Consider the following 26832-nt stretch of genomic DNA (forward strand, 5'->3'; position numbering starts at 1 on the left):
TTTTTTATGTGTTGAAATGATTTATTCTGGTGTTCAGGAAGTTAGTAGCAGCAGTTCACTTTTACATTCATTCATTATTTTATTTATTCATTTTTTTACTTTTTCATTATATATAATATTGGGCTAAGCGCAAAGATTTTCTTCTTTTTCAAATTAATGTAGAAGTGCAGCAGCCATCCTAAAGGAGACCACTTTACAATGTGCGTCTATGGAGTGTCTCTGCTGCAATGGGCAGCCATCTTGTCTGGGTCTGATTTGATCCTAGAGGTGATTGGCTGAGGCAACAAAGCAAGGAAAAGTGTGTCTACAGGCTGGTGAGGAAAGGGGAGAGGATTGTCTTGAAGCAAGTAGGTGTGAAAGGAAAAGACTTGGGCTTGGTTCACACCTATGCAGTTTGCTTTTGATCCATTTCTGCAGTGCATTTTTGCACTTGTGTTTTGACATGTTTTTTGATGCGATTTGCATTTTTCATGTTTTTCTTTCTATCCAATTTGTTGTTGAGCAGAATTAAAAATGAAAAATGCGTAAAAAATGCACTACATGCTTTTCTGCAGCATCTGCATTGAAGTCTGTTGAACCAAAAATGCACTGTTTTGTGTTCACAAAAGTCCCTGACCCTTTCCAAAACCGCAGCTGCTGAAAAAAGCATAGATGTGAACGTGTCCCATAGAAAACCATGTTCAATGGACTGTACTGTGTTTCTGTACTAAAAAAATGCATAGGTGTGAACAGGCCTTAGCTGCTGCTTCTAGCTGAACGGATCCCTGCTATAGCTGACCACAGTTTGGTGAGAAGCAAAGTGACTGAGAACCTTTTCCCTCGGAGGGTGCGAGGTGAGAGTTAAATGCCTGCTGAGATCAGACTGTACTGGCAAATGCTCCTATTGCTTGTGAGAATGGAAAGGGAGACTGTCTCAGCTGGATTGAAAGAGAGAAATTACAGTGATTCCTATCCCTGTCTGAGGACCTAAACAACCAGAGCACATGTCCAGAAACCCAAAGGATGGCGCCCTGCGTCTGGTAAGAGACTAAAATTGCACAAGTTAATCTGTTGTCTGCTGGGAACTGTTGTGCTTTCTTCAAGTAACCCAACTTTGCCAGGCAACAGTTTTTTCTTCTTTTTTTTTTCGTCAGTGGCACTGGCCACCATGTATAAATACATAAGGGGGGATATGATCTCCATGTATAAATACATAAGGGGGGATATGATCTCCATCTATAATACATAAGAGGGGGATATGATCTCCATGTATAATACATAAGGGGGGATATGATCACCATGTATAATACATAAGGGGGGATATGATCATCATGTATAATACATAAGGGGGGTATGATCACCATGTATAATACATAAGGGGGGATATGATCATCATGTATAATACATAAGGGGGGTATGATCACCATGTATAATACATAAGGGAGGATATGATCTCCATGTATAATACATAAGGGGGATATGCTCTCCATGTATAATACATAAGGGGGGGATATGATCTCCATGTATAATACATAAGGGGGATATGATCTCCATGTATAATACATAAGAGGGGGATATGATCTCCATGTATAATACATAAGAGGGGATATGATCATCATGTATAATACATAAGGGGGGATATGATCACCATGTATAATACATAAGGGGGGATATGATCTCCATGTATAATACAAAGGGGGGGATAGAGGGGCGGACTGACCATTTGGAAACTCGGGCACTGCCCGAGGGCCTGCGGTCAGTAGAGGGCCCCATGAGATGCCCCTGGTACCTTTTTCATGGGCTTTTTTGACTTTGGGCAAGGACACAGGGGCCCCATGATCCCTTATTGCCCGGGAGCCCCATGAGTTGTCAGTCCGCCCCTGGGAGGGATATGATCTCCATGTATAATACATAAGGGGGGATATGATCTCCATGTATAATACATAAGAGGGGGATATAATCACCATGTATAATACATAAGGGGGGATATGATCTCCATGTATAATACATAAGGGGGGATATGATCTCCATGTATAATACATAAGGGGGGATATGATCTCCATGTATAATACATAAGAGGGGGATATGATCTCCATGTATAATACATAAGGGGGATATGATCTCCATGTATAATACATAAGGGGGGATGTGATCTCCATGTATAATACGTAAGGGGGGTATGATCACCATGTATAATACATAAGGGGGATGTGATCTCCATGTATAATACATAAGGGGGGATATGATCTCCATGTATAATACATAAGGGGGGATATGATCACCATGTATAATACATAAGGGGGGATATGATCTCCATGTATAATACATAAGGGGGGATATGATCTCCATGTATAATACATAAGGGGGGATATGATCTCCATGTATAATACATAAGGGGGGATATGATCTCCATGTATAATACATAAGGGGGGATATGATCTCCATGTATAATACATAAGGGGGGATATGATCACCATGTATAATACATAAGGGGGGATATGATCACCATGTATAATACATAAGGGGGGATATGATCTCCATGTATAATACATAAGGGGGGATATGATCTCCATGTATAATACATAAGGGGGGATATGATCTCCATGTATAATACATAAGGGGGGATATGATCACCATGTATAATACATAAGGGGGGATATGATCTCCATGTATAATACATAAGGGGGGATATGATCTCCATGTATAAATACATCAGTGGTTCATATAGTGAACTCGGTGTAGAGTTATTCCCCCTGAGGTCATCACAGAGGACAAGGGGGCACTCTTTATGTCTTGAGAAAAATAAATGTAATCTCCAAACACGGAAAGGTTTCTTCACAGTGAGAGCTGTGAAAATGTGGAATAGACTCCCTCAAGAGTTGGTTGTGGCCAGCTCAGTGGATTGCTGTAGGAAAGTCCTGGATTCTTTCTTGGATACACAGAATATAACTGGATATAACATTTATAGGTAAAGTTGATCCAGGGAATATCTGATTGCCTCTTGGAGAATCAGGGAGAAATGTTTTCCCTGCAGGAGCAAATTGGATCATGCTTTGCTGGGGGGTTTTCTGCCTTCTTCTGGATTAACTGTGGGTGTAGGATTATAACTTTTTTTTTTTTCTTTTTTTTTTTAATGGTTGAAGTGGATGAATTTTTATCTTTTTTCAGCCAGACTAACGATGTAACTATCTGCTAAAATATACATACAGGGTATGATTTAGCAGACAATACTGCTAATATCCGCACATCTGACAGAGAAAATGATTAAGGAAGTTGGGTTCTGCCTGCACTGGACAAGTTGAAAATGAGCAGAAAATCATTTGACAACCTGATGAAATATCAAAGGGCCTTATATGGATATCTTTATACATGTCAGATCAGTTCCCTATGTTCTACATTTTGCCTGGCTCACCAATTTGCTGTCAATTCACAAAGGATACATAGATTTATCTGACTCTCTTTAGTAGATTAGAAAAGATTTTTTTTCATAATTTATTCCGCCGTGAACATGGTATATTCTTATGCAGGAATTCCAATATCTCTTTCCATATACTTTCCTGGGCTTGGCAGTGAGACACAAGGTCTCCACCCCAGCTCGCTGGCAGTGAAATGAAAAGTGCTTTGGACACAGAGCAATAGGGGAAACCAGGGGGCTCTAGAATGTGGCCAGCTCCGGGGTAACTCCTTAAATAGACATCCTGCTTGCCATTATTGTGTGCTCTGGCTATTGCCTCCTTGGCAAAAAATAAGCTATTGCACGTCTGGTCATTTTCTCCCACCAAAAAGAGGATGGGACCTCGGGCCCTCTCCACTGGAATTATGGAATTCTGGTGTTCAGGCTTATTTGGATCGTCTAGTATCCCAGAAAGAACGACTCCTCTGTCTGTGGTCAGCATTCTTTCTGGACGATAGGGAATTCCAGGAATGATGGCATCTCTGTATCTGAGAGCAAATTCATTGATTGCATTGGTTCCATTGATACAAATGGTCGCAGCCACCTGGGGCAAATAAGATGCCATTGCCAAGGCCAGCTCTGCACCTTTGCATAAAGAGACGATTCCAATCCCATCTCCAAAAACCTAAAATAGGAGGGAAGCAATTAGGATAAAGAGTCAGAAATCTGGAACTGAAGAGTCTTTTTTCAGAAGTTAAAACTCTAATTAGTTAGCACTCCTACCTTGCACTTCTAGGGCCCTGTGTTGATCCCCCACTAAATTACAATATGTACGAAGTTTGTATGTCCACCCTGTGTTTGTGTGGGTTCCCGCCAGATGGTTCAGTTTTCTCCCACAGCCCAAATAAGTATTATAATTTCAAACCAACATTGTTTAGTGCAAAGAGCTTGGCCCTTGGAGGTCCCAGCTAAGGAATGGGAGTTTCTGCATCCAGTAGGGTGAGCTTTTGGCTTTACCCCCGGCTCACATATCTGCGGCTGTGCGGGACTCGTTTTGCGTGGGCACGAGAGCCCATTTATTAGAATGGATTCCCTGCGGGACACGCAGGAAAGAAGTCCCTGCACTTCTTTGGAAACCGCAACCCGCATGGGATCCGTGGTTCCCAGTATGGTTGCGATTTCCAATGCGGGAGGTGTGCCATTAGAATGAATGGCACCTGCCCGGGGGTCCCACATTGCTCTGTGCGGGTGGTGCGGCTGCAGGTATTTTTGTGTGGATTCGCAGTGGCACCACCCGCACAGATGTGAACCTAGCCTTAGGGTTTTTTTAGTGTTAAAGTGATTCCAAAGGTTTTTCACTATTCTGTGCATGAAGGTATAAAACCTGTGTGCTGCATTACCCCCAGCCCCCTAATACTCACCTAAACCCCCTCTCGATCCAGCGATGTGCACTGTAGTCTCAGGTATCCCGGGACTCCTTTTCATTGGCTGAGACAGAAGAAGGGGCCATTGGCTCCCACTGCTGTCAATCACAACCAGTGAGCCAATGAGAAGAGAGAGAAGGCAGAGACGAGCCACGGCTCTGTGTGTGAATGGACACAGGGAGCAGCGGGTGCCAATTTGCAAGCTGCTTGCTGTGGGGGCACCCCAACAGGAGGAAGGGGCTAGGAGCCGAGAAGGAGGATCCAGGCTGCTCTGTGCAAATCCACTGCCCACAGCAGGTAAGTATAGACATATTTGTTATTTTTTCTAAAAAAAAAAAATGATACGCCTTTAGAATCACTTTAAGGTTGTGGCTCAGGAATTGAGTTAAAGGTCAAAGTGGAGGTTTCAAGGCGAGGGGGGTGTCAACAGGTTGATGCAATCTACTTATCGATCGTGACAATGTGAGCAGTTCACCGAGATCCCTCCATGCAAGCAAGTCACCTCCTCGCACGGCCTATCCCTTCCCAGACCTGAGAATAGAACAGCAGTAGGCAATGCAGAACTGAAGGAAGTCCTAGACTCCTTTTCCGCTCTGACCTGTCATGTGGCATAACCAACGGGAGACCTGGGATGACGTCCCTTGTTCTAGCAGATGCCTTCATTTTACAGGAGCAAGAGAAAATGTGTGCTGTGGGTAATGTTAGCTTAGGTGAAATTAGTTGAAATTTGTAATGGAAGGGGGATTTTGTCTTGTGAGGGGTGTATTACTACTGTGCAAAATATACTAATAGCATTGCTTACTATTTACCCTTGTACATACTACTGACCCCTGCACTCTGTGTTACCTATTACTGACCCCTGCACTCTGTGTTACCTATTACTGACCCCTGCACTCTGTGTTACCTATTACTGACTTCTGCACTCTGTGTTATTCCTGATTTCTGAATACTACATTACATACTCCAGATTGCTGTATTCTACATTACTTATTTCTAAACCCTGCACTGTTTATTACATACCACTGACCTCTGCACTGTCCATTGCTTACTACTGACCCCTACACTCTGTGTTACATACTATTGACCTTTGCACTGTGCATTACGTACTACTGACCCCTACACTATGTGTTACATATTATTGACCTTTGCACTGTGCATTACGTACTACTGACCCCTACACTATGTGTTACATATTATTGACCTTTGCACTGTGCATTACTTACTACTGACCCCTACATTCTGTGTTACATGCTATTGACCTTTGCACTGTGCATTACTTACTACTGACCCCTACACTCTGTGTTACATGCTATTGACCTTTGCACTGTGCATTACTTACTACTGACCCCTACACTCTGTGTTACATACTATTGACCTTTGCACTGTGCATTACTTACTACTGACCCCTACATTCTGTGTTACATACTATTGACCTTTGCACTGTGCATTGCTTACTACTGACCCCTACACTCTGTTACATACTACTTACCTTTGCACTGTGCATTGCTTACTACTGACCCCTACACTCTGTGTTACATACTACTGACATTTGCACTGTGCATTTCTTACTACTGACTCCTACACTCTGTGTTACATACTATTGACCTTTGCACTGTGCATTACTTACTACTGACCCCTACACTCTGTGTTACATACTATTGACCTTTGCACTGTGCATTTCTTACTACTGACCCCTACACTCTGTGTTACATACTATTGACCTTTGCACTGTGCATTCCTTACTACTGACCCCTACACTCTGTGTTACATACTATTGACCTTTGCACTGTGCATTACCTACTACTGACCCCTACACTCTGTATTACATACTATTGACCTTTGCACTGTGCATTACTTACTACTGACCCCTACACTCTGTGTTACATACTATTGACCTTTGCACTGTGCATTACTTACTACTGACCCCTACAGTCTTTGTTACATACTATTGACCTTTGCACTGTGCATTACTTACTACTGACCCCTACATTCTGTGTTACATACTATTGACCTTTGCACTGTGCATTACTTACTACTGACCCCTACACTCTGTGTTACATACTATTGACCTTTGCACTGTGCATTACTTACTACTGACCCCTGCACTCTGTGTTACCTATTACTGACCCCTGCACTCTGTGTTACCTATTACTGACTTCTGCACTCTGTGTTATTCCTGATTTCTGAATACTACATTACATACTCCAGATTGCTGTATTCTACATTACTTATTTCTAAACCCTGCACTGTTTATTACATACCACTGACCTCTGCACTGTCCATTGCTTACTACTGACCCCTACACTCTGTGTTACATACTATTGACCTTTGCACTGTGCATTACTTACTACTGACCCCTACACTCTGTGTTACATATTATTGACCTTTGCACTGTGCATTACGTACTACTGACCCCTACACTATGTGTTACATATTATTGACCTTTGCACTGTGCATTACTTACTACTGACCCCTACATTCTGTGTTACATGCTATTGACCTTTGCACTGTGCATTACTTACTACTGACCCCTACACTCTGTGTTACATACTATTGACCTTTGCACTGTGCATTACTTACTACTGACCCCTACACTCTGTGTTACATATTATTGACCTTTGCACTGTTCATTACGTACTACTGACCCCTACACTATGTGTTACATATTATTGACCTTTGCACTGTGCATTACTTACTACTGACCCCTACATTCTGTGTTACATGCTATTGACCTTTGCACTGTGCATTACTTACTACTGACCCCTACACTCTGTGTTACATACTATTGACCTTTGCACTGTGCATTACTTACTACTGACCCCTACATTCTGTGTTACATACTATTGACCTTTGCACTGTGCATTGCTTACTACTGACCCCTACACTCTGTTACATACTACTTACCTTTGCACTGTGCATTGCTTACTACTGACCCCTACACTCTGTGTTACATACTACTGACCTTTCCACTGTGCATTTCTTACTACTGACTCCTACACTCTGTGTTACATACTATTGACCTTTGCACTGTGCATTACTTACTATTGACCCCTACACTCTTTGTTACATACTATTGACCTTTGCACTGTGCATTACTTACTACTGACCCCTACACTCTGTGTTACATATTATTGACCTTTGCACTGTGCATTACGTACTACTGACCCCTACACTATGTGTTACATATTATTGACCTTTGCACTGTGCATTGCTTATTACTGACCCCTACACTCTGTGTTACATACTATTGACCTTTGCACTGTACATTCCTTACTACTGACCCCTACACTCTGTGTTACATACTATTGACCTTTGCACTGTGCATTACTTACTACTGACCCCTACACTCTGTGTTACATACTATTGACCTTTGCACTGTGCATTACTTACTACTGACCCCTACACTCTGTGTTACATACTATTGACCTTTGCACTGTGCATTACTTACTACTGACCCCTACACTCTGTGTTACATACTATTGACCTTTGCAATGTGCATTACTTACTACTGACCCCTACATTCTGTGTTACATACTATTGACCTTTGCAATGTGCATTACTTACTACTGACCCCTACATTCTGTGTTACATACTATTGACCTTTGCAATGTGCATTGCTTACTACTGACCCCTACACTCTGTGTTACATACTACTGACCTTTACACTATGCATTGCTTACTACTGACCCCTACACTCTGTGTTACATAATATTGACCTTTGCACTGTGCATTACTTACTACTGACCCCTACACTCTGTGTTACATACTATTGACCTTTGCACTATGTATTACTTACTACTGACCCCTACACTCTGTGTTACATACTATTGACCTTTGCACTGTACATTACTTACTACTGACCCCTACACTCTGTGTTACATACTATTGACCTTTGCACTGTACATTGCTTACTACTGACCCCTACACTCTGTGTTACATACTATTGACCTTTGCACTGTGCATTGCTTACTACTGACCCCTACACTCTGTGTTACATACTATTGACCTTTACACTGTACATTCCTTACTACTGACCCCTACATTCTGTGTTACATACTATTGACCTTTGCAATGTGCATTGCTTACTACTGACCCCTACACTCTGTGTTACATACTATTGACCTTTGCACTGTGCATTACTTACTACTGACCCCTACACTCTGTGTTACATACTATTGACCTTTGCACTGTGTATTACTTACTACTGACCCCTACACTCTGTGTTACATACTATTGACCTTTGCACTGTGTATTACTTACTACTGACCCCTACACTCTGTGTTACATACTATTGACCTTTGCACTGTACATTACTTACTACTGACCCCTACACTCTGTGTTACATACTATTGACCTTTGCACTGTACATTGCTTACTACTGACCCCTACACTATGTGTTACATACTATTGACCTTTGCACTGTACATTGCTTACTACTGACCCCTACACTCTGTGTTACATACTATTGACCTTTGCACTGTGCACTACATACTACTGATCGATATGCTCTGTTACATACTACTGCAGCTTCCAGAGTTCAGTTCCTCTTTAAAGCAGCTGTTACCACTGACAGGGCTTCCATCTTCACCCAGTCGTCCTTCCAAGTTCGTGGGCTCTGACCACTTGATTGGCCAAGCCGCAATGATGTCACTCCCACGCATGTATGCAGGAGCTTCAGCTGCAGCACAGAGCTCTGAAGGAATGGGATGGGTATGCCGTTCCTTCAGAGCTCATGCGTCGATGATGTCATCGGCTGCAGGGACACCGAATATTCCCTATACGGTGCATGTTGAGGAGGTATTCCTTGTACCTCCAGGTAAGTGCACCTGTAGGTACAAGAGTCCAGTGGGAGTTTACTTTGACTTTGTTTATCTTTTTATTTTCAAAGGGTGAGGGTTGGGATGCTTTCACACCTATGCATAGTGGTACATGTTGGATGTGTTAAAAAAATAACTCCTGTATATTGCCTCTTTGGTAAGGTTTCTAACAAAACTAAACTTTCTCCACTTCCTATGGGGAGAGGTTAATATGAAGTATGCAAGATGTAGTGCACCTCTCTACAAGAGTGTTACATTGCACAGAGAGAGGCACTTTTCTGGCTGTGGTCCCCCTCCCCCCATAATGCTCCCTGTTGCTACTGCCTTGTCACTGTCTTTAAAGTGTTACTAAATCCCAGAACCCTGCATTCACTATATCCGGTCTCCCCGGACCCTGCATTCACTATATCCGGTCTCCCCGGACCCTGCATTCACTATATCCGGTCTCCCCGGACCCTGCATTCACTATATCCGGTCTCCCCGGACCCTGCATTCACTATATCCGGTCTCCCCGGACCCTGCATTCACTATATCTGGTCTCCCCGGACCCTGCATTCACTATATCTGCTCTCCCCGGACCCTGCATTCACTATATCCGGTCTCCCCGGACCCTGCATTCACTATATCCGGTCTCCCCAGACCCTGCATTCACTATATCTGGTCTCCCCGGACCCTGCATTCACTATATCTGGTCTCCCCGGACCCTGCATTCACTATATCTGGTCTCCCCGGACCCTGCATTCACTATATCTGGTCCCCCCGGACCCTGCATTCACTATATCTGGTCTCCCCGGACCCTGCATTCACTATATCCGGTCTCCCTGGACCCTGCATTCACTATATCTGGTCTCCCCGGACCCTGCATTCACTATATCCGGTCTCCCTGGACTCTGCATTCACTATATCTGGTCTCCCCGGACCCTGCATTCACTATATCTGCTCTCCCTGGACCCTGCATTCACTATATCTGGTCTCCCCAGATCCCGCATTCAGTATATCCGCTCTCCCCGGACCCTGCATTCCCTATATCCGGTCTCCCCGGACCCCACATTCACTTTATCTGGTCTCCCCGGACCCCACATTTACTTTATCTGGTCTCCCCGGACCCTGCATTTCCTATATCCAGTCTCCAGGACCCTGCATTCACTATATCTGGTCCCCCGGGACCCTGCATTCACTTTATCTGGTCTCCCCGGACCCTGCATTCACTATATCCGGTCTCCCCGGACCCTGCATTCACTATATCCGGTCTCCCCGGACCCTGCATTCACTATATCCGGTCTCCCCGGACCCTGCATTCACTATATCTGGTCTCCCCGGACCCTGCATTCACTATATCCGCTCTCCCCGGACCCTGCATTCACTTTATCTGCTCTCCCCGGACCCTGCATTCACTTTATCTGGTCTCCCCGGACCCTGCATTCACTATATCCGCTCTCCCCGGACCCTGCATTCACTATATCCGGTCTCCACGGACCCTGCATTCACTATATCTGGTCTCCCACAGTACACAGAAACTGGAAGTGCAATTATTTTAGTAAATATAAACTGCTAAATACCTTTTCTCATCAGCAGTTAGTGCAGTATTGTGACTTCTATCAGTGTTCAGCAGAGCATTAGTTAGTTCTTTCTGCTCTAGGAGGATGCAGAACCCCTGGCCTCTGTCTGGACAATGCCGATTGGCCTTGTTCTGATCACATGCAATCTCCCAAGAAGAAAAAACCTCCCTAGCAATGCACACTAAACCAAGCATGTGCAGAATGACTACGGGTTCAGTCTGTCTTATCAGGCGATTAAGACGTGAACATTTGAACAAGAGGAGGAGCAGATAAGACAGGATCAAACAGCCTTTCTAAACAATGCAGATGATTAACCCCTTAGGTTCCACAGTGAGTATAACAAGCATGCTTTACTGCATCTACAGACTGATTGTACTGTTGTGGGTTTAGTAACACTTTAAGGTAGATGCCTGTAGATGATGCACCCTGCACAGCAGATCACATCAAATTCTACATCTGTGCACCATCCCTGCACTAAATATTCCCTCTTTGGCATCCTGTATGTAGCACCCTCCTAGATAGGTACTAGGTTTAGAAAGACAAGATTTAGCTGTGTTTTGATAGGTAGATGTAGTTGTCACTCTGTAGTCAGTGTGGATGTAAGTGTTGTTAGGTAAAAGCACAAGTTGCACACTGTAATGGGTGTCGCTGTGTTCTGCTGGTTAGGTCTGCTCAGTTTGCTCAGCTGCATCCAGCCTGATAGTTGAATCTTCTGGATGATAGGTGTAGAGCTATGCAGATGGCAGCATGAGTATTGATACGGCCCCGGCCTATCCCAGGGAGACTGGCTCTGATGGCATGCTGGCTGATTGTATATATTCAATGAGCACACCAAGTTCTGTGTCTTTTCCTGTATAGAATAGGTCCAGCCTGGAGAGGGCATGCCGCTGCCTCAGGCAATTCTGCTGTATCTTCTGCAGTAGGCCACAGATGGACGACCTGAGGGCCTGTATACTGAGACTTGGGTTCTGCTAAAGCTAACGGAGAGGTCGTCTACTGAAGATCTGGTTTGGTATCAAGGAGGAAGGCAACCATCTGCTCTTGGACCTTGTGAGTATAGATATATTGAAGGGATCTTAGAGACTTTGTGCTACTTAACCCCCTCTGGTGCTAAGGAGACAGCTGCAGGTCTAGCTAAAGAGGACACCGCCTGGCGTCGTGAGGAGCATTGTCCATCTCCTACTTGAAGGGACTCTGCTCCAGCTTATTACCACAACTTCTACTGCTGTCCTAAAGCTGAAGTCTACTGTGTTCTTCAAGCATGGACTTTGTCATAGTTTATCTGAAAGAATACCTAAAGTTCTTGTTTTTGGAGTATCCTACTCAGTTCCCTCATCCCTATCCACGTTCTCCAAAAATAAAAACAACACCCCTAGACTGGTCATTGAAGGAACGCGTGAATGAGCCTCTGTGCCTGGCTGCAGGACAAAGCTTTTGAGGAAGACCTGGACAGTGTTCCTGCGGCTCCTATGGGAGTAGCGCTACATGTAGATAACAGGAACATGGCTTGTGCTGCCCACGTGCAAAAGGATTTTCATAGTCAACTAGCTTTATAAGCTGGAAAAAGGAGAACAGTACAAAAAAGCGACAGGTTTTATCATTATAACTTACTTTTGGATGGTTACACAGCCACTGAGCAGCTTCTTCAAAGTATTCCAGATCCATGTCCTCCATTTGGCTTGGCAGATCTTCATAGGCATAATAGGCCAAGGCAAGAGAAGCAAACCCTCGACTGGCCAGAAGGCTGCTTTTAGACACCATTAGACCACCAATTCTACCATATATATCAATGACTCCAGGGAAAGGACCTTCTCCTGTAAATTAGGATACTTGTCAATGTTCTCATTTATCCAGGTCATGGTTTAGTGTCTAGCACAACAGTTAGTTGCATTCATTTGGATTTCTTTTGAATTGTAAAAATAATGACCTTTTTACCACTTATCCAAGTCCACAGTTCAAATTATTATTTGAGTTTACCTGTCATGTTTTTGGACAATCAACATCTGTCTTGACACGAGGGGCAGACTGGGAACTCATGGGGCCTCCAAGCAATAGGGGATCATGGGGCCCCTGTGCCCTCGCCCACACTCAAACCACACCCAAAAAAGCCTAGGAAAGGTACCAGGGGCATCTCATGATATTCCGTGGATCAACTTTACCTATAAATGTTAGTATCCAGTTATATTCTGTATATCCAAGAAAGAATCCAGGACTTTTTTAACCTCTTCCTGTCTGGCTGTTTATCGACATGGGCCAGACGGGAGCGCTGCCGATGCGGGAGGACGTTTCTAAACCTCCTCCCCGCATCCATTGCCTGTGCGCGCTCCCCGGGAGCACGCTGTGCCACGATCAATGCCCGCTGTGTCCGGCACCACGATCAGTGATTGCTGTATGGGACCTCTGCATGAGGTCCTGATTAATGTGATCCCTGATTGGCCACTGAGTGATCACATGAATAGTAGTAAACAGGATGTCACTTCTGACATCATTGCTTACTACGTGTGAAATCTGTGAATGATCACAGAGGTCACATGGTACCAGGATATTCACAACAGCCTTGTACCATGTGACAAGCTGTGACCAATCACAGCTCACACAGTATTTCTCAATGGCTGCCGGAATGCAGCCAGAGAGAAGGAGAAATGATTGCTTTTACAGCCTTTATGGGTGTAAAAGCAATCAGTGTAAAAAAGAAAAGACAATCTTCATCACCCCCCACAAGTAGTACAGTGTCACTATGGTGACACTGTACTGCTTGGGTGACAGTATGTAAAAGAAAAAAAAAAAACATAAATAATAATATAAAAAAAATAAAATAAAAATGTGAAAAATTATAATTTTTGGTTATAAACTAATTTGGGGTTTATTTTTACTAAAAAGATAGATGAATACATTTTGGCCAAGATTTATGAAGAAAGATTATTTATTTGCAAAATGTTATAAGAAAAACTTTTTTTTTTCTAAATTTGTGGACTTTTTCATTTATATAGGAAAAAAAAATTAAAAACCCCAGTGGTGAATAAGTACCACCAAAATAAAGTTTTATCTGTAGCAAAAAAATGCTAAAAAATTCATATGGGTACAGTGTTAGATGACCGGCTAATTGTCATTCAAAGTGTGAATACGCTGAAAGCTGAAAATTGGCCTGGACAGGAAGGGGGTGAATGTGTCCGGACTTGAAGTGGTTAAAGCAATCCACTGAGCTGGCCAGAACCAACTGTTGAGGGAGTCTATTCCATATATTCACAGCTCTCACTGTGAAGAAACCTTTCCGTGTTTGGAGGATAAATTTCTTTTCCTCCAGACGTAAAGAGTACCCCCTTGTCCTCTGTGATGATCTCAGGGTGAATAACTCTACACCGAGTTCACTATATGAACCACTGATGTATTTATACAATGAATGATAGGAATTCAAGTTAAGAGTCATACCAGAGGCAGTTCACTCATGATTGAGTCGAGTGAGGTCAGCTAAGGGAAACCAGAATGAGAAAGCTGTATTAGAAACTTTACAGTGAAACCAAACTCCACTCTACAATTGGTGACCAGACTCAAAAATGATTCAGTGATAATCATTCAGCATGCTGGACACATGCCAGAGCATACGTGTGTCTCTGTCTGTGGATGCTACCATGTATAGAGTGCTTGACAATGTCAACAGTGACCATCTGGCAGATGCTCAAAACACAGCCAACCACCCCACAGAAGGCTGCGACACAGAAGAGAAGTAACCTATGGGCAAACTATTTCATATAACTATTTTAATGGGATTTGGTATCCATTTTTTCAACCTCAGTACAATTTGCTGCTGCCAGGCTCATCCACCTTACCAACCGTTCAGTGTCTGCTACCCCTCTCTGCCAATCCCTCCACTGGCCTCCATTCAGTGTCCTCCACCCCTCTCTGCCAATCCCTCCATTGGCCTCCATTCAGTGTCCTCCACTCCTCTCTGCCAATCCCTCCACTGGCCTCCATTCAGTGTCCTCCACCCCTCTCTGCCAATCCCTCCACTGGCCTCCATTCAGTGTCCTCCGCCCCTCTCTGCCAATCCCTCCACTGGCCTCCATTCAGTGTCCTCCGCCCCTCTCTGCCAATCCCTCCACTGGCCTCCATTCAGTGTCCTCCACTCCTCTCTGCCAATCCCTCCACTGGCCTCCATTCAGTGTCCTCCACCCCTCTCTGCCAATCCCTCCACTGGCCTCCATTCAGTGTCCTCCGCCCCTCTCTGCCAATCCCTCCACTGGCCTCCATTCAGTGTCCTCCACCCCTCTCTGCCAATCCCTCCACTGGCCTCCATTCAGTGTCCTCCACTCCTCTCTGCCAATCCCTCCACTGGCCTCCATTCAGTGTCCTCCACCCCTCTCTGCCAATCCCTCCACTGGCCTCCATTCAGTGTCCTCCACCCCTCTCTGCCAATCCCTCCACTGGCCTCCATTCAGTGTCCTCCACTCCTCTCTGCCAATCCCTCCACTGGCCTCCATTCAGTGTCCTCCACCCCTCTCTGCCAATCCCTCCACTGGCCTCCATTCAGTGTCCTCCGCCCCTCTCTGCCAATCCCTCCACTGGCCTCCATTCAGTGTCCTCCACCCCTCTCTGCCAATCCCTCCACTGGCCTCCATTCAGTGTCCTCCACTCCTCTCTGCCAATCCCTCCACTGGCCTCCATTCAGTGTCCTCCACCCCTCTCTGCCAATCCCTCCACTGGCCTCCATTCAGTGTCCTCCGCCCCTCTCTGCCAATCCCTCCACTGGCCTCCATTCAGTGTCCTCCACCCCTCTCTGCCAATCCCTCCACTGGCCTCCATTCAGTGTCCTCCGCCCCTCTCTGCCAATCCCTCCACTGGCCTCCATTCAGTGTCCTCCACCCCTCTCTGCCAATCCCTCCACTGGCCTCCATTCAGTGTCCTCCACCCCTCTCTGCCAATCCCTCCACTGGCCTCCATTCAGTGTCCTCCTCCCCTCTCTGGCAATCCCTCCACTGGCTTCCAGTCACTCAATGAATAAAATTCAAAATACTAACAACAACTTACAAAGCAATCCACAACTCTGCCCCCAGCTACATCACCAACCTGGTCTAAAAATACCAACCAAACCGCTGTAGCCTCCCAAGACCTTCTTCTCTCTAGTTCCTGTGTCACCTCCTCCCATGCTCGCCTCCACGACTTCTCCCGAGCTACTCCCATCCTATGGAACTCCCTACCCCAATCTGTCCGGCTGTCTCCTAATCTGTCCACCTTTAGACGATCCCTGAAATCCTCTCTCTTTAAAGAAGCCTATCCTGCTTCTACCTAGTAAACTGCTATTTATTTCCTCCATCAGCTCATCCCCCCCACAGCTATTACTTTTGTATCACTCAACCCTTCCTCCTAGATTGTAAGCTCTAACGAGCCGGGCCCTCTGTTTCCTCTTGTATCAAATTGTATTGTAACTGTAATGTCCGCCTTCATTTTGTAAAGCGCTGAGCAAACTGTTGGCGCTATATAAATCCTGTATAATAATAATAATAATAATTTGGGACTGAAGAGACTTTAGACACAAGACTTACTCAGAATAGCAATTTCTTTTAAGAAACAACAGAAGTTGGAGACAAGCAGTCTGAACAGTTGTCACAATGGTTGCTTATATCTGGATTACACTGTTTGCCCATAGGAGCAATAAAAATTGGTTAAAGATCCAACAGTTTGCATGTGAATGCAGCTTATCAATTTATACTGGAATTGTGAAAAAATAAACCCTAGGCATCCCATGACATTTTTTTCCAGACGACTGGTAGAAAAACAACAAATCAAGATACAGTAACTAGAATTGTGTTATCATTCCTATTAACCATTAATTATTTTGTTGTCTCATACCTGGAGGAAGAAAAAGAGAACCTCGGATGCGTCCTTCTCTGATCTGCACTCTCTGGACATGAGGACTGGTGAACCATCTTTGGATAACCTTACTGACAGTAGGAATATTTTGTGGATGCAGACTGATTTCCATGTGACGGTAGAGTTCCAGGTGAACATAGAAAGGACTTCTCATTACATCATGTTTTACCAACCTTAAAAATGGAGTAAGTGGCTTCAGAGCCCAGAAGAGTCCCATTGGATGAACTCCTTGGAAGTCTCCACCAGTGGCTGGTGTACGCTCTAGGTCTATCTTCCCCTCGTCATTGGCTACGTAGAATGCTCGGGAGTAGAATATTTCCCCCTTCTCATCTTTCAGCCATGCTCTTAGTGTGATTAACTCTTGTGGAACGAGACCCCAAGCTTGGATCTTCACCGGCTCATCTGCAAGTGCCACCTCCGGCGAGACTGCAAGACCTATCATAGCTGAAGTTTTCTAGAAGAACAAAACCAGCTTGTAATAAGACATGGAAAAGCTAGTGAGAAAGGCTCTGTGATACTGAATACATTATGATATACAGGATAATATGATTTTCATGTGTAATTTATGCAATCAAACCAACTTTTAGTTTGTTTTTTTCCAGTAGATTAGGCCTAATATTACATTGGAAAGAATTACATGCATACACGTGTTGGTTAAAGTGACTCCATGTAACTATACCTCCTACCCATTCCTCACAAGAGTCCATTGTAATTGTAAAATGTGGCATATAATACAATGTAAATAGTGTAAAAACTGGTTAATAAATAAAAAGTATCAATAACATTATTTCGTTTAATGTAAGCTGTAAACAACAAGCACATACTGGAAAGAAAAAAAACAATTTTAAAAAAGTAAATTTTCCATGTGGATTACTCTCCAAGACCTAGACTGGGAGGGAACATTGCTGTCGAAGAATGCAGAATAGAAATGGGAATGTATCAAATTGACTGTATGCAAACATACTGCAAAATATATTCCAAAAGGTTACAAATAAAACCTACGTGGCTCACGTCCAACATTAGAAAAGCTAAAAATAATGAGGAAAGGGCATATAAAATAAAGAAATGCCATTATCATTTACAAGAATATAACAGAATATGTAAAAAAAGAAATCAAGGCTGAAAAGAAAGGTTAGGATAGGATAAACCCCCCAAACGTTCTTCAATTAGTTGAACAATAAAAAGGTCCGACCTCAGCAGGTGGCTCATTACAAGATAAGTTGGTGATGGGGACAAAGAGAAGGCAAATGTTTTAAATACCTTCTTCCGTTCTGGAAAATTGGTGATCACGCTGTCAAAAAATAAAAGTCAGCAGCTGCAAAAACTGTAGCTGCTGACTTTTAAAAAACAGCCACTTACCTGTCCCTCGATCCCGCGGTGTGTCCCCCACAGCCCGTTTCACCAGCCGTCCTGGATTCCAGGAGGCCGGCATCTTCAGTGTGGGCACCCGGCTGTGATAGCTTGCGGCTTCACAGCCGGGTACCCACTGCGCAAGTAGCGCTGCACTTCATGAATGGTCCTGTAGTCTTATGGGACCTGTCACATGTCTCAAAAGACTACAGGGAGGGAGGGAGGACACCTTCCGCTTCCAATTGCCTAGGCGATCGGATCGGAAGTGGGAGCGGGGACCTGTCAAATTCGGGTACCCGCTCCCCCACCCCACCCCTCAAAGGTGCCAATACTTAATGGGGAGCGGGGGAGCAGTTCTTAAAGCGGAACTTCCCCTTTTGGGTGGAGCTCCACTTTAAGTACAGAATGGAGATAGTTTTGAAATAGTCCCAAAAGAACCACAATGGCTCAAAATTTATATGGTCCAGAAACATTTAGGCAACAATGGATCAGATGGATTACACCAATGTGCCCTCGAAGAGTTGAGTCCTGTATTTTCAAAGCCATAGTTTTTAATTTTTAGAGGCTTTTTATTGACTGATGTGGTGTGTAACACTCCACCGAAGGAGTCATTTGATGTGTTGGATCCCTTGTTCCTGTGCCCACAATTCTGCAAATAGCACCACACAACCTGACACACCTGGCTGGGTAGGGAACATTTAGTACGGATGTACAGGCAGTACCCCAATAGTAAAAGAGATATGAAACAGAGAAAACAATACTGCAAATGGTTAAAATATAGCAAAAAATATACTATATATATATATATATACACACACATATATATATATATATATATATATATATATATATATATATATATATATATATACCGTATTTTCTGGCGTATAAGACGACCCCCTACTTTTCCTGTTAAAATATAGGGTTTGAGGTATACTCGCCGTATAAGACTACCCCTCTTCCAACACACACCAAATAAAAATGTAAAAACATCAGATTTGATTTCAATATGGTATGGTATTTCAGTATGGTATTCCAATGATGGGGTACTATTCCTCCCACTGACACCAATGATGAGGCACTACTCCTCCCACTGACACCAATGATGAGGCACTATTCCTCCCACTGACACCAATGATGGGGCACTATTCCTCCCACTGACACCAATGATGGGGCACTATTCCTCCCACTGATACCAATGATGGGACACTATTCCTCCCACTGACACCAATGATGGTGCCCCATCATTAGTGTCAGTGTGTGAGGAATAGTGCCCCATCATTGGTGTCAGTGTGAGGAATAGTGTCCCATCATTGGTGTCAGTGGGAGGAATAGTACTCCATCATTGGTGTCAGTGGGAGGAATAGCGGCCCATCATTGGTGTCAGTGGGAGAAATAGTGCTCCATCATTGGTGTCAGTGGGAGGAATAGCGGCCCATCGTTGGTATCAGTGGGAGGAATAGCGCCCCATCGTTTGTGTCAGTGGGAGGAATAGCACCCCATCGTTGGTGTCAGTGGGAGGAATTGCGCCCCATCGTTGGTTGCAGTGGGAGGAATAGTGCCCCATCGTTGGTGTCAGTGGCAGGAATTGCGCCCCATCGTTGGTGTCAGTGGGAGGAATTGCACCCCATCGTTGGTGTCAGTGGGAGGAATAGCGCCCCATCGTTGGTGTCAGTGGGGAGAATAGCGCCCCATCGTTGGTGTCAGTGGGGAGAATAGCGCCCCATCGTTGGTGTCAGTGGGAGGAGTAGTGCCTCATCATTGGTGTCAGTGGGGAGAATAGCGCCCCATCGTTGGTGTCAGTGGGGAGGAGGAATAGTGCCCCATCATTGGTGTCAGTGGGGAGAATAGCGCCCCATCGTTGGTGTCAATGGGAGGAATTGCGCCCCATCGTTGGTGTCAGTGGGGAGAATAGCGCCCCATCGTTGGTGTCAGTGGGGAGAATAGCGCCCCATCATTGGTGTCAGTGGGGAGAATAGCGCCCCATCGTTGGTGTCAGTGGGGAGAATAGCGCCCCATCGTTGGTGTCAGCGGGGAGAATAGCGCCCCATCGTTGGTGTCAGCGGGGAGAATAGCGCCCCATCGTTGGTGTCAGTGGGGAGGAGGAATAGTGCCCCATCATTGGTATCAGTGGGGAGAACAGTGCCTCATCGTTGGTGTCAGTGGGGAGAATAGCGCCCCATCGTTGGTGTCAGTGGGGAGGAGTAATAGTGCCCCATCGTTGGTGTCAGTGGGGAGAATAGCGCCCCATCGTTGGTGTCAGTGGGGAGAATAGCGCCCCATCGTTGGTGTCAGCGGGGAGAATAGCGCCCCATCGTTGGTGTCAGTGGGGAGGAGGAATAGTGCCCCATCATTGGTATCAGTGGGGAGAACAGTGCCTCATCGTTGGTGTCAGTGAGGGAGGAACAGTGCCTCATCGTTGGTGTCAGTGGGGGAGGAACAGTGCCTCATCGTTGGTGTCAGTGGGGGAGGAACAGTGCCTCATCGTTGGTGTCAGTGTGGAGGAGGAATAGTGCCCCATCGTTAGTGTCAGTGGGGGAGAGGAGCGGCTGCTCCTTCTTCCAGTGCGGCCGCTCGATTTTCGCGGGGCCGCTCGTCTCCGCCTCCTCGCCGGTGATTGGTCGCTTGTGTGCCTTTCCAGTGCTGGCGCCCAATCACCGGTGAGGAGGCGGAGCCGAGCGGCCGCGTGATCATCGAGTGGCCGAACTGAAAGAAGGAGCAGCCGCGCTTCCTGGACCGGATCGTCGTGGGACCGGAGCCAGGTAAGGTACAGCAGCCCCTCTGTCCACCCCTGTACTTAGTGTCCGTCGGAGGAGGAGGGGGGGCGCCGCCCCTCGAAAAAGTGCCGCCCGGCTCGCACCGGCGTATAAGACGACCCCCGACTTTTCAGAAGATTTTCAGGGGTTGAAAAGTCGTCTTATACGCCGGAAAATACGGTATATACAGTGGGGATCGAAAGTTTGGGCACCCCAGCTAAAAATTTGTATTAATGTGCTCCACTTCCTTAAATTGAACCTCTCCAAAACCGAGTTTCTTGTCTTCCCCCCAGCCCGGACACCACCCCCCATTGATTTCTCCGTCACATCCAACAACGCTACCATCAAACCCGCCCTGCAGGCCAGAGTACTGGGTGTCATTCTGGACTCCAACCTATCCTTCCAGCCCCAAGTCCAATCTTTAACAAACTCGTGCAGACTCCACCTCCGCAACATCGCCAAAATCCGCACGTTCCTAACCCCAGAAACCACTAAACAGCTCATCCACTCCCTCATCATATCACGACTCGACTACTGCAACTCCCTCCTCACTGGCCTGCCTCGCCGCTGGCTATCCCCTCTTCAGTCCATCCTGAACACGGCTGCCAGACTCATTCACCTTTCCAACCGCTCTGTCTCCGCCACCCCCTCTGCCAATCCCTCCACTGGCTTCCGATTGCGCAACGGATCAAATTCAAAATCCTAACGCTGACGTACAAAGCTGTCCACCATACTGCCCCGAACTACATCTCTGACCTAATATCCAAGTACCGCCCAGCACGCACACTCCGCTCCTCACAAGACCTCCTTCTCTCTAGTTCCCTGGTCTCCTCCTCCCATGCCCGCCTCCAGGACTTCTCCAGGGTGTCACCCATCCTCTGGAACTCCCTGCCCCAACCCATCAGATTATCACCTACTCTCCTCTCCTTTAGGCGCACCCTGAAAACCCATCTCTTCAGGGAAGCCTACCCCACCCCCTGCTAACTTGCCTCCCTCCTCCACTCTTCCTACCACTCCATCCCCCACAGCTATCTCCTCCTGTGCCACCACCCCCTCCCTCCTAGATTGTAAGCTCGAAAGAGCAGGGCCCTTGATCCCCTCATGTTTTGCATTGTATTGGTATTGTTCTGTCACATGTTCTGTCTCCCTTTGTAATGTACAGCGCTGAGCGAACTATTGGCGCTTTATAAATACTGTATAATAATAATAATAATAATAAAGAAGCCAAGGAAAGATGGAAAAATCTCCAAAAGGCATCAAATTACAGATTAGACATTCTTATAATATATCAACAAAAGTTAGATTTTATTTCCATCATTTACACTTTCAAAATAACAGAAAACAAAAAAATGGCGTCTGCAAAAGTTTGGGCACCCTGCAGAGTTAATATCTTGTACTGCCCCCTTTGCCAAGTATCACAGCTTGTAAACGCTTTTTGTAGCCAGCCAAGAGTCTTTCAATTCTTGTTTGAGGTATCTTTGCCCATTCTTCCTTACAAAAGTCTTCCAGTTCTTTGAGATTTCTGGGCTGTCTGTCACGCACTGCTCTTTTAAGGTCTATCCATAGATTTTCAATTATGTTGAGGTCAGGAGATTGTGAAGGCCATGGCAAAACCTTCAGTTTACGCCTCTTGATGTAATCCCCCGTGGATTTGGAGGTGTGTTTAGGATCATTATCCATTTGTAGAAGCCATCCTCTCTTTAACTTCAGCTTTTTCACAGATGGCATCAAGTTATCATCCAAAATTTGCTGAAATTTTATTGAATCCATTTTTCCTTCTACTCGTGAGATGTTCCCTGTGCCACTGGCTGCAACACAACCCCAAAGCATGATTGATCCAACCCCATGCTTAACAGTTGCAGAGAGGTTCTTTTCATTAAATTCTGTGCCCCTTCTTCTCCAAACGTTCCTTTGCTCATTCCGGCCAAAAAGTTCAATTTTAACCTCATCGGTCCACAGAACTTGTTTCCAAAATGCATCAGGCTTGTCTATATGTTCATTTGCAAAGTTCAAACGATGATTTTTGTGGTGAGGACGTAGAAGAGGTTTTCTTCTGATGACTCTTCCATGAAAACCATATTTGTACAAGTATCTCTTTATAGTGGAATAGTGTACCACAACTCCAGTGTCTGCCAGATCTTTCTGGAGGGATCGTGCAGTCAAACGTGGGTTTTGAATTGTTTTTCTCACAATCCTGAGAGCTGTTCTGTCTGATATTTTTCTTGGTCTTCCAGATCTTGCTTTAACTTCCACTGTTCCTGATGACTGCCATTTCTTAATTACATTCCGAACAGAGGATATTGACATCTGAAAACGCTTTGCTATCTTCTTATAGCCTTCTCCTGCTTTGTGAGCGTCAACTATTTTCAGTTTCAGTTTTCTAGACAACTGCTTAGAAGAACCCATGGTGCTGATTGTTGGGGCAAGGCCAGATGAGTCTGGGCATTTAAAACCTTTGAGATTGACATGAGCTGGTCTTCCCAGACGATGATTGAGAACAATCCATGACACTGGCAGGTCTCAGCTTGGCAAAGGGGGCAGTGCATGCTATAAATTCTGCAGGGTGCCCAAACTTTTGCAGATGCCATTTTTTTGTTTTCTGTTATTTTGAAAGTGTAAATGATGGAAATAAAATATAACTTTTGTTGACATATTATAAGAATGTCTAATCTGTAATTTGATGCCTTTTGGAGATTTTTCCATCTTTCCTTGGCTTCTTTATGCACATTAATACAAATTTTTAGCTGGGGTGCCCAAACTTTCGATCCCCACTGTATATATATATATATATACATACACACACACACACAGTATATACTGCAAATAGGTGAAGAGTAAAAATATAAATATACTGTAAAGAAACACTCAATTGGTGTAGAGAGCATGTCCTGGTAAGCCCTATACTGGGGGCAATCCTACCTAGGGAGTACTTCACCACCACGACAGTCTATGATGTAATTTCCTCTTCTTCCACCGGCAGCTCGTTGGAGTTCCACTCTTACTTCAGAGTGGGTTAATGTGTCTTTAAGAACCAATACAGGTACTGGTTCTGTGTTACTTGCACACCACTCTGTCTCACTTTGATAAAAGTGTAATGTGGTTTTGGCCAGCGGCCTCTCACCAACTCCTGTGTAAGCAAGTGACCTCTCCCTGTTCACCCCATGAAACCTAGCTGGTCAGCTTTTGCAGCTCTCCCCCCCCCCCTCCCGGTCAGACATCTGTGGCTTTCTCCAACATCCCAAGATGTCTGTCGCTTTGCTGGTCTCCCTCTCAGGTACAGCAGTGAGCAGTCTGTCAGCAGCCAGATGGGTATTCAGTTCTCTCAGAAACTTCCTCCACACGTCTTCTCAACCTGGAAGGAAGGATCTTTTCCCCTGCTGCAGCAAATTGGACCATGCTTCACGTGGATTTTTTTTCCTTCTCCTGGTTCAACTACAGAATTGTGTATATTGAGGTTTTCTCTTTATTTATTTGTTTCTATTGGTTGAACTAAATGGACTTCTTTTTTTCTTTATTTTCAACCTGACTGTAACTATGGAAGGATCTGTTTTCTTTCACTAAGCAAAAATCACAAATAAATTTTTTCCTACCATGACATCTGTCGGTGTACTCTGCTATCCCCCCCCCCCAAAAAAAAAAACACATAATGATTCTGTAGGAAAACCACTGTATCTAAAAATGGTCCTCGAGTCCTCTGTCCAATGTAAGTCACTCTTGTTCACATGGTAGCTGCAGAAGGCAGAAGATTCTTTGAGGGACTAGTGGGCACCAAACAGAAGCTCCGGACCCTCGTGTGAACCTCATCTGAGTCTTATCTGGGGTAGACGAGAAAGGAGATTTCGGAAATAGTAGGGGACGCCTAGCGCAAGCTCCAGGCCATATCTAAATCCTATCTGGAGTAGACAAGGAGGGAGTTTTTTGAGGAACTCGTGGACACCTAGCACAAGATAGATCTCTGCAACGATAGTGACCCCTGTGTCCATACGCGGGGGAGACGTCATCACCGCCAGAGAGCATGAATCCAGAAGGAAGACAGGAGTAGAAATGGAAATGCCAGGAGCAGTGACAGTTCAGCGCTGGAGGGCTCAGTTTAAAAAGGTATGTCTATCATAATGTGCAGTGCGTCCATTATGGCATAAACCTGCAGGGGCCCAATAACCGCTTTCCCGCTGCCCTATAGCAAACATACTGCTACATGGCAGCAGGGGTGCGCAAAATCACGTACATATATGTGATTTTGCATTTCAAGATAGGGGGCACGTGCGCCCTACCTGCACTGCTATTCATGGTCTCGGCTATCAATCACAGGGTCCCAGCCAGTGATTACTCACGGGAACCCAGTGATTGCAGAGCATTACTGACGGAGGGAGAGAATTGTATGTAAATAATACAGTTCTCTCCCCTGTCAGCTCCTGCACACTGCTTTGCATGGCTCCTCATAGCAGAGCAATACAAAGCAGTGTGCTTACAGTGGAAAGCACACACACAGCACACAGTAAAACAGCACACAGTTTAACCCTTTGATCGCCCCAGATGTTAACCCCTTCCGGCCCAGTGCCGTTAATCACTGGGTCCCAGCCGGTGATTACTTGCCGGCGCGCGGTGATTGCCGAGGATCTCTGACAGGGAGGAGAACTGTTTTGTTTACGAACAGTTCTCTTCCCTGTCAACTCGGGCACACTGCTTTGGATGCTTTGATCGCCCAAGATGTTAACTCCTTCCTTTCCAGTGCCAGTAGTACAATGTCAGTGCTTTTTTATTAGCACTGATCACTGTATTGGTATCACTGGGGATGTCAGTGACACCAAGTAATTTCCCACCCAGTGTCAGAATGCCGGTCGCAGTCCAAATGTAAGTCGCTGATCTCCGCCATTACTAGTAAAAATTAAAAAGAAAACAAAATCCCAGTATATATACCACCATTTGTAAACACTATAACGTTCACGTAAACCACTTCATTTACATGTATTTGGATTTTTCTTTAGCAAAGATGTAGCAGAAAACATTTTGGCCTAAATTTTCTGACCAAATGTGATTTTTTTTACTGGACGAGTTTAATAGCAAAAAGTAAAAAAATATTGTTTTTTTTTCTCAAAATTGTTGGTCTTTTTTTTTATAGCGCAAAAAGAAAAACGCACAGGCGATCAAATACCAAAAAGAAAGCTGTATTTGTGGGAAAAAAAGGAAGTAAATTTAATTTGGATGCAGCATTGCATGACCGCACAATTGTCAGTTAAAGTAACGCAGTGGCGTAACGCACAAAATGGCCTGGTCAGGAAGGGGGGGAAATGCTTTGGAGGGCAAGTGGTTAAAAAAAACCCCATTGTAGCCTTTACTAATAATCTATGTCTACGGACTCACCCGCCTCGTCTTCTGCAGTGGGCACAGTAACTCTGAGATATTCGCAGTACAGGAAGGTGAGATCTTGTGAGCGAAGTCCTATTTTCTGAAACCTCCTCCTACCACCTAAAACCAGGATGTGTTCAGGCTGCTCAAACAATACACTGATGCACGAGGTCCAAAATGTTCATCAGGAAAGAAGATTAATGAACTCTAGGCAAACAGCTAAATACATAGATACAATAAATACACATATGGGAGCCGTTTTGTATTTTTTTTTTTTTTTATTAATATTTATTAATTTTCCAATTCATATACAAAACATTTCAACATTTCTATTAAAAT

The 26832-nt window shown here is 44.9% G+C and overlaps 1 protein-coding gene across 1 annotated transcript; it reads right to left on the reverse strand.

The window, feature by feature from the left end:
• Nucleotides 1–26611, reverse strand: LOC149459133 (acyl-coenzyme A amino acid N-acyltransferase 1-like). Its single transcript, XM_089681598.1, has 4 exons — nt 26509–26611; nt 17021–17495; nt 12785–12987; nt 1–4058 (listed from the first exon to the last, which is right to left on the reverse strand). Exons 2-4 carry the CDS (start codon nt 17481–17483, stop codon nt 3465–3467), a joined length of 1260 nt encoding a protein of 419 aa, XP_089537724.1. The 5' UTR covers nt 17484–17495; nt 26509–26611; the 3' UTR covers nt 1–3464.
• Between the last annotated feature and the right edge of the window lie 221 nt (nt 26612–26832).

The sequence above is a fragment of the Staurois parvus genome, unplaced genomic scaffold, assembly GCF_062004578.1.
Source record: "Staurois parvus isolate SC_StPar_1 unplaced genomic scaffold, SC_StPar_1.0 ptg000272l, whole genome shotgun sequence".
Taxonomy (NCBI): Eukaryota; Metazoa; Chordata; class Amphibia; order Anura; family Ranidae; genus Staurois; species Staurois parvus.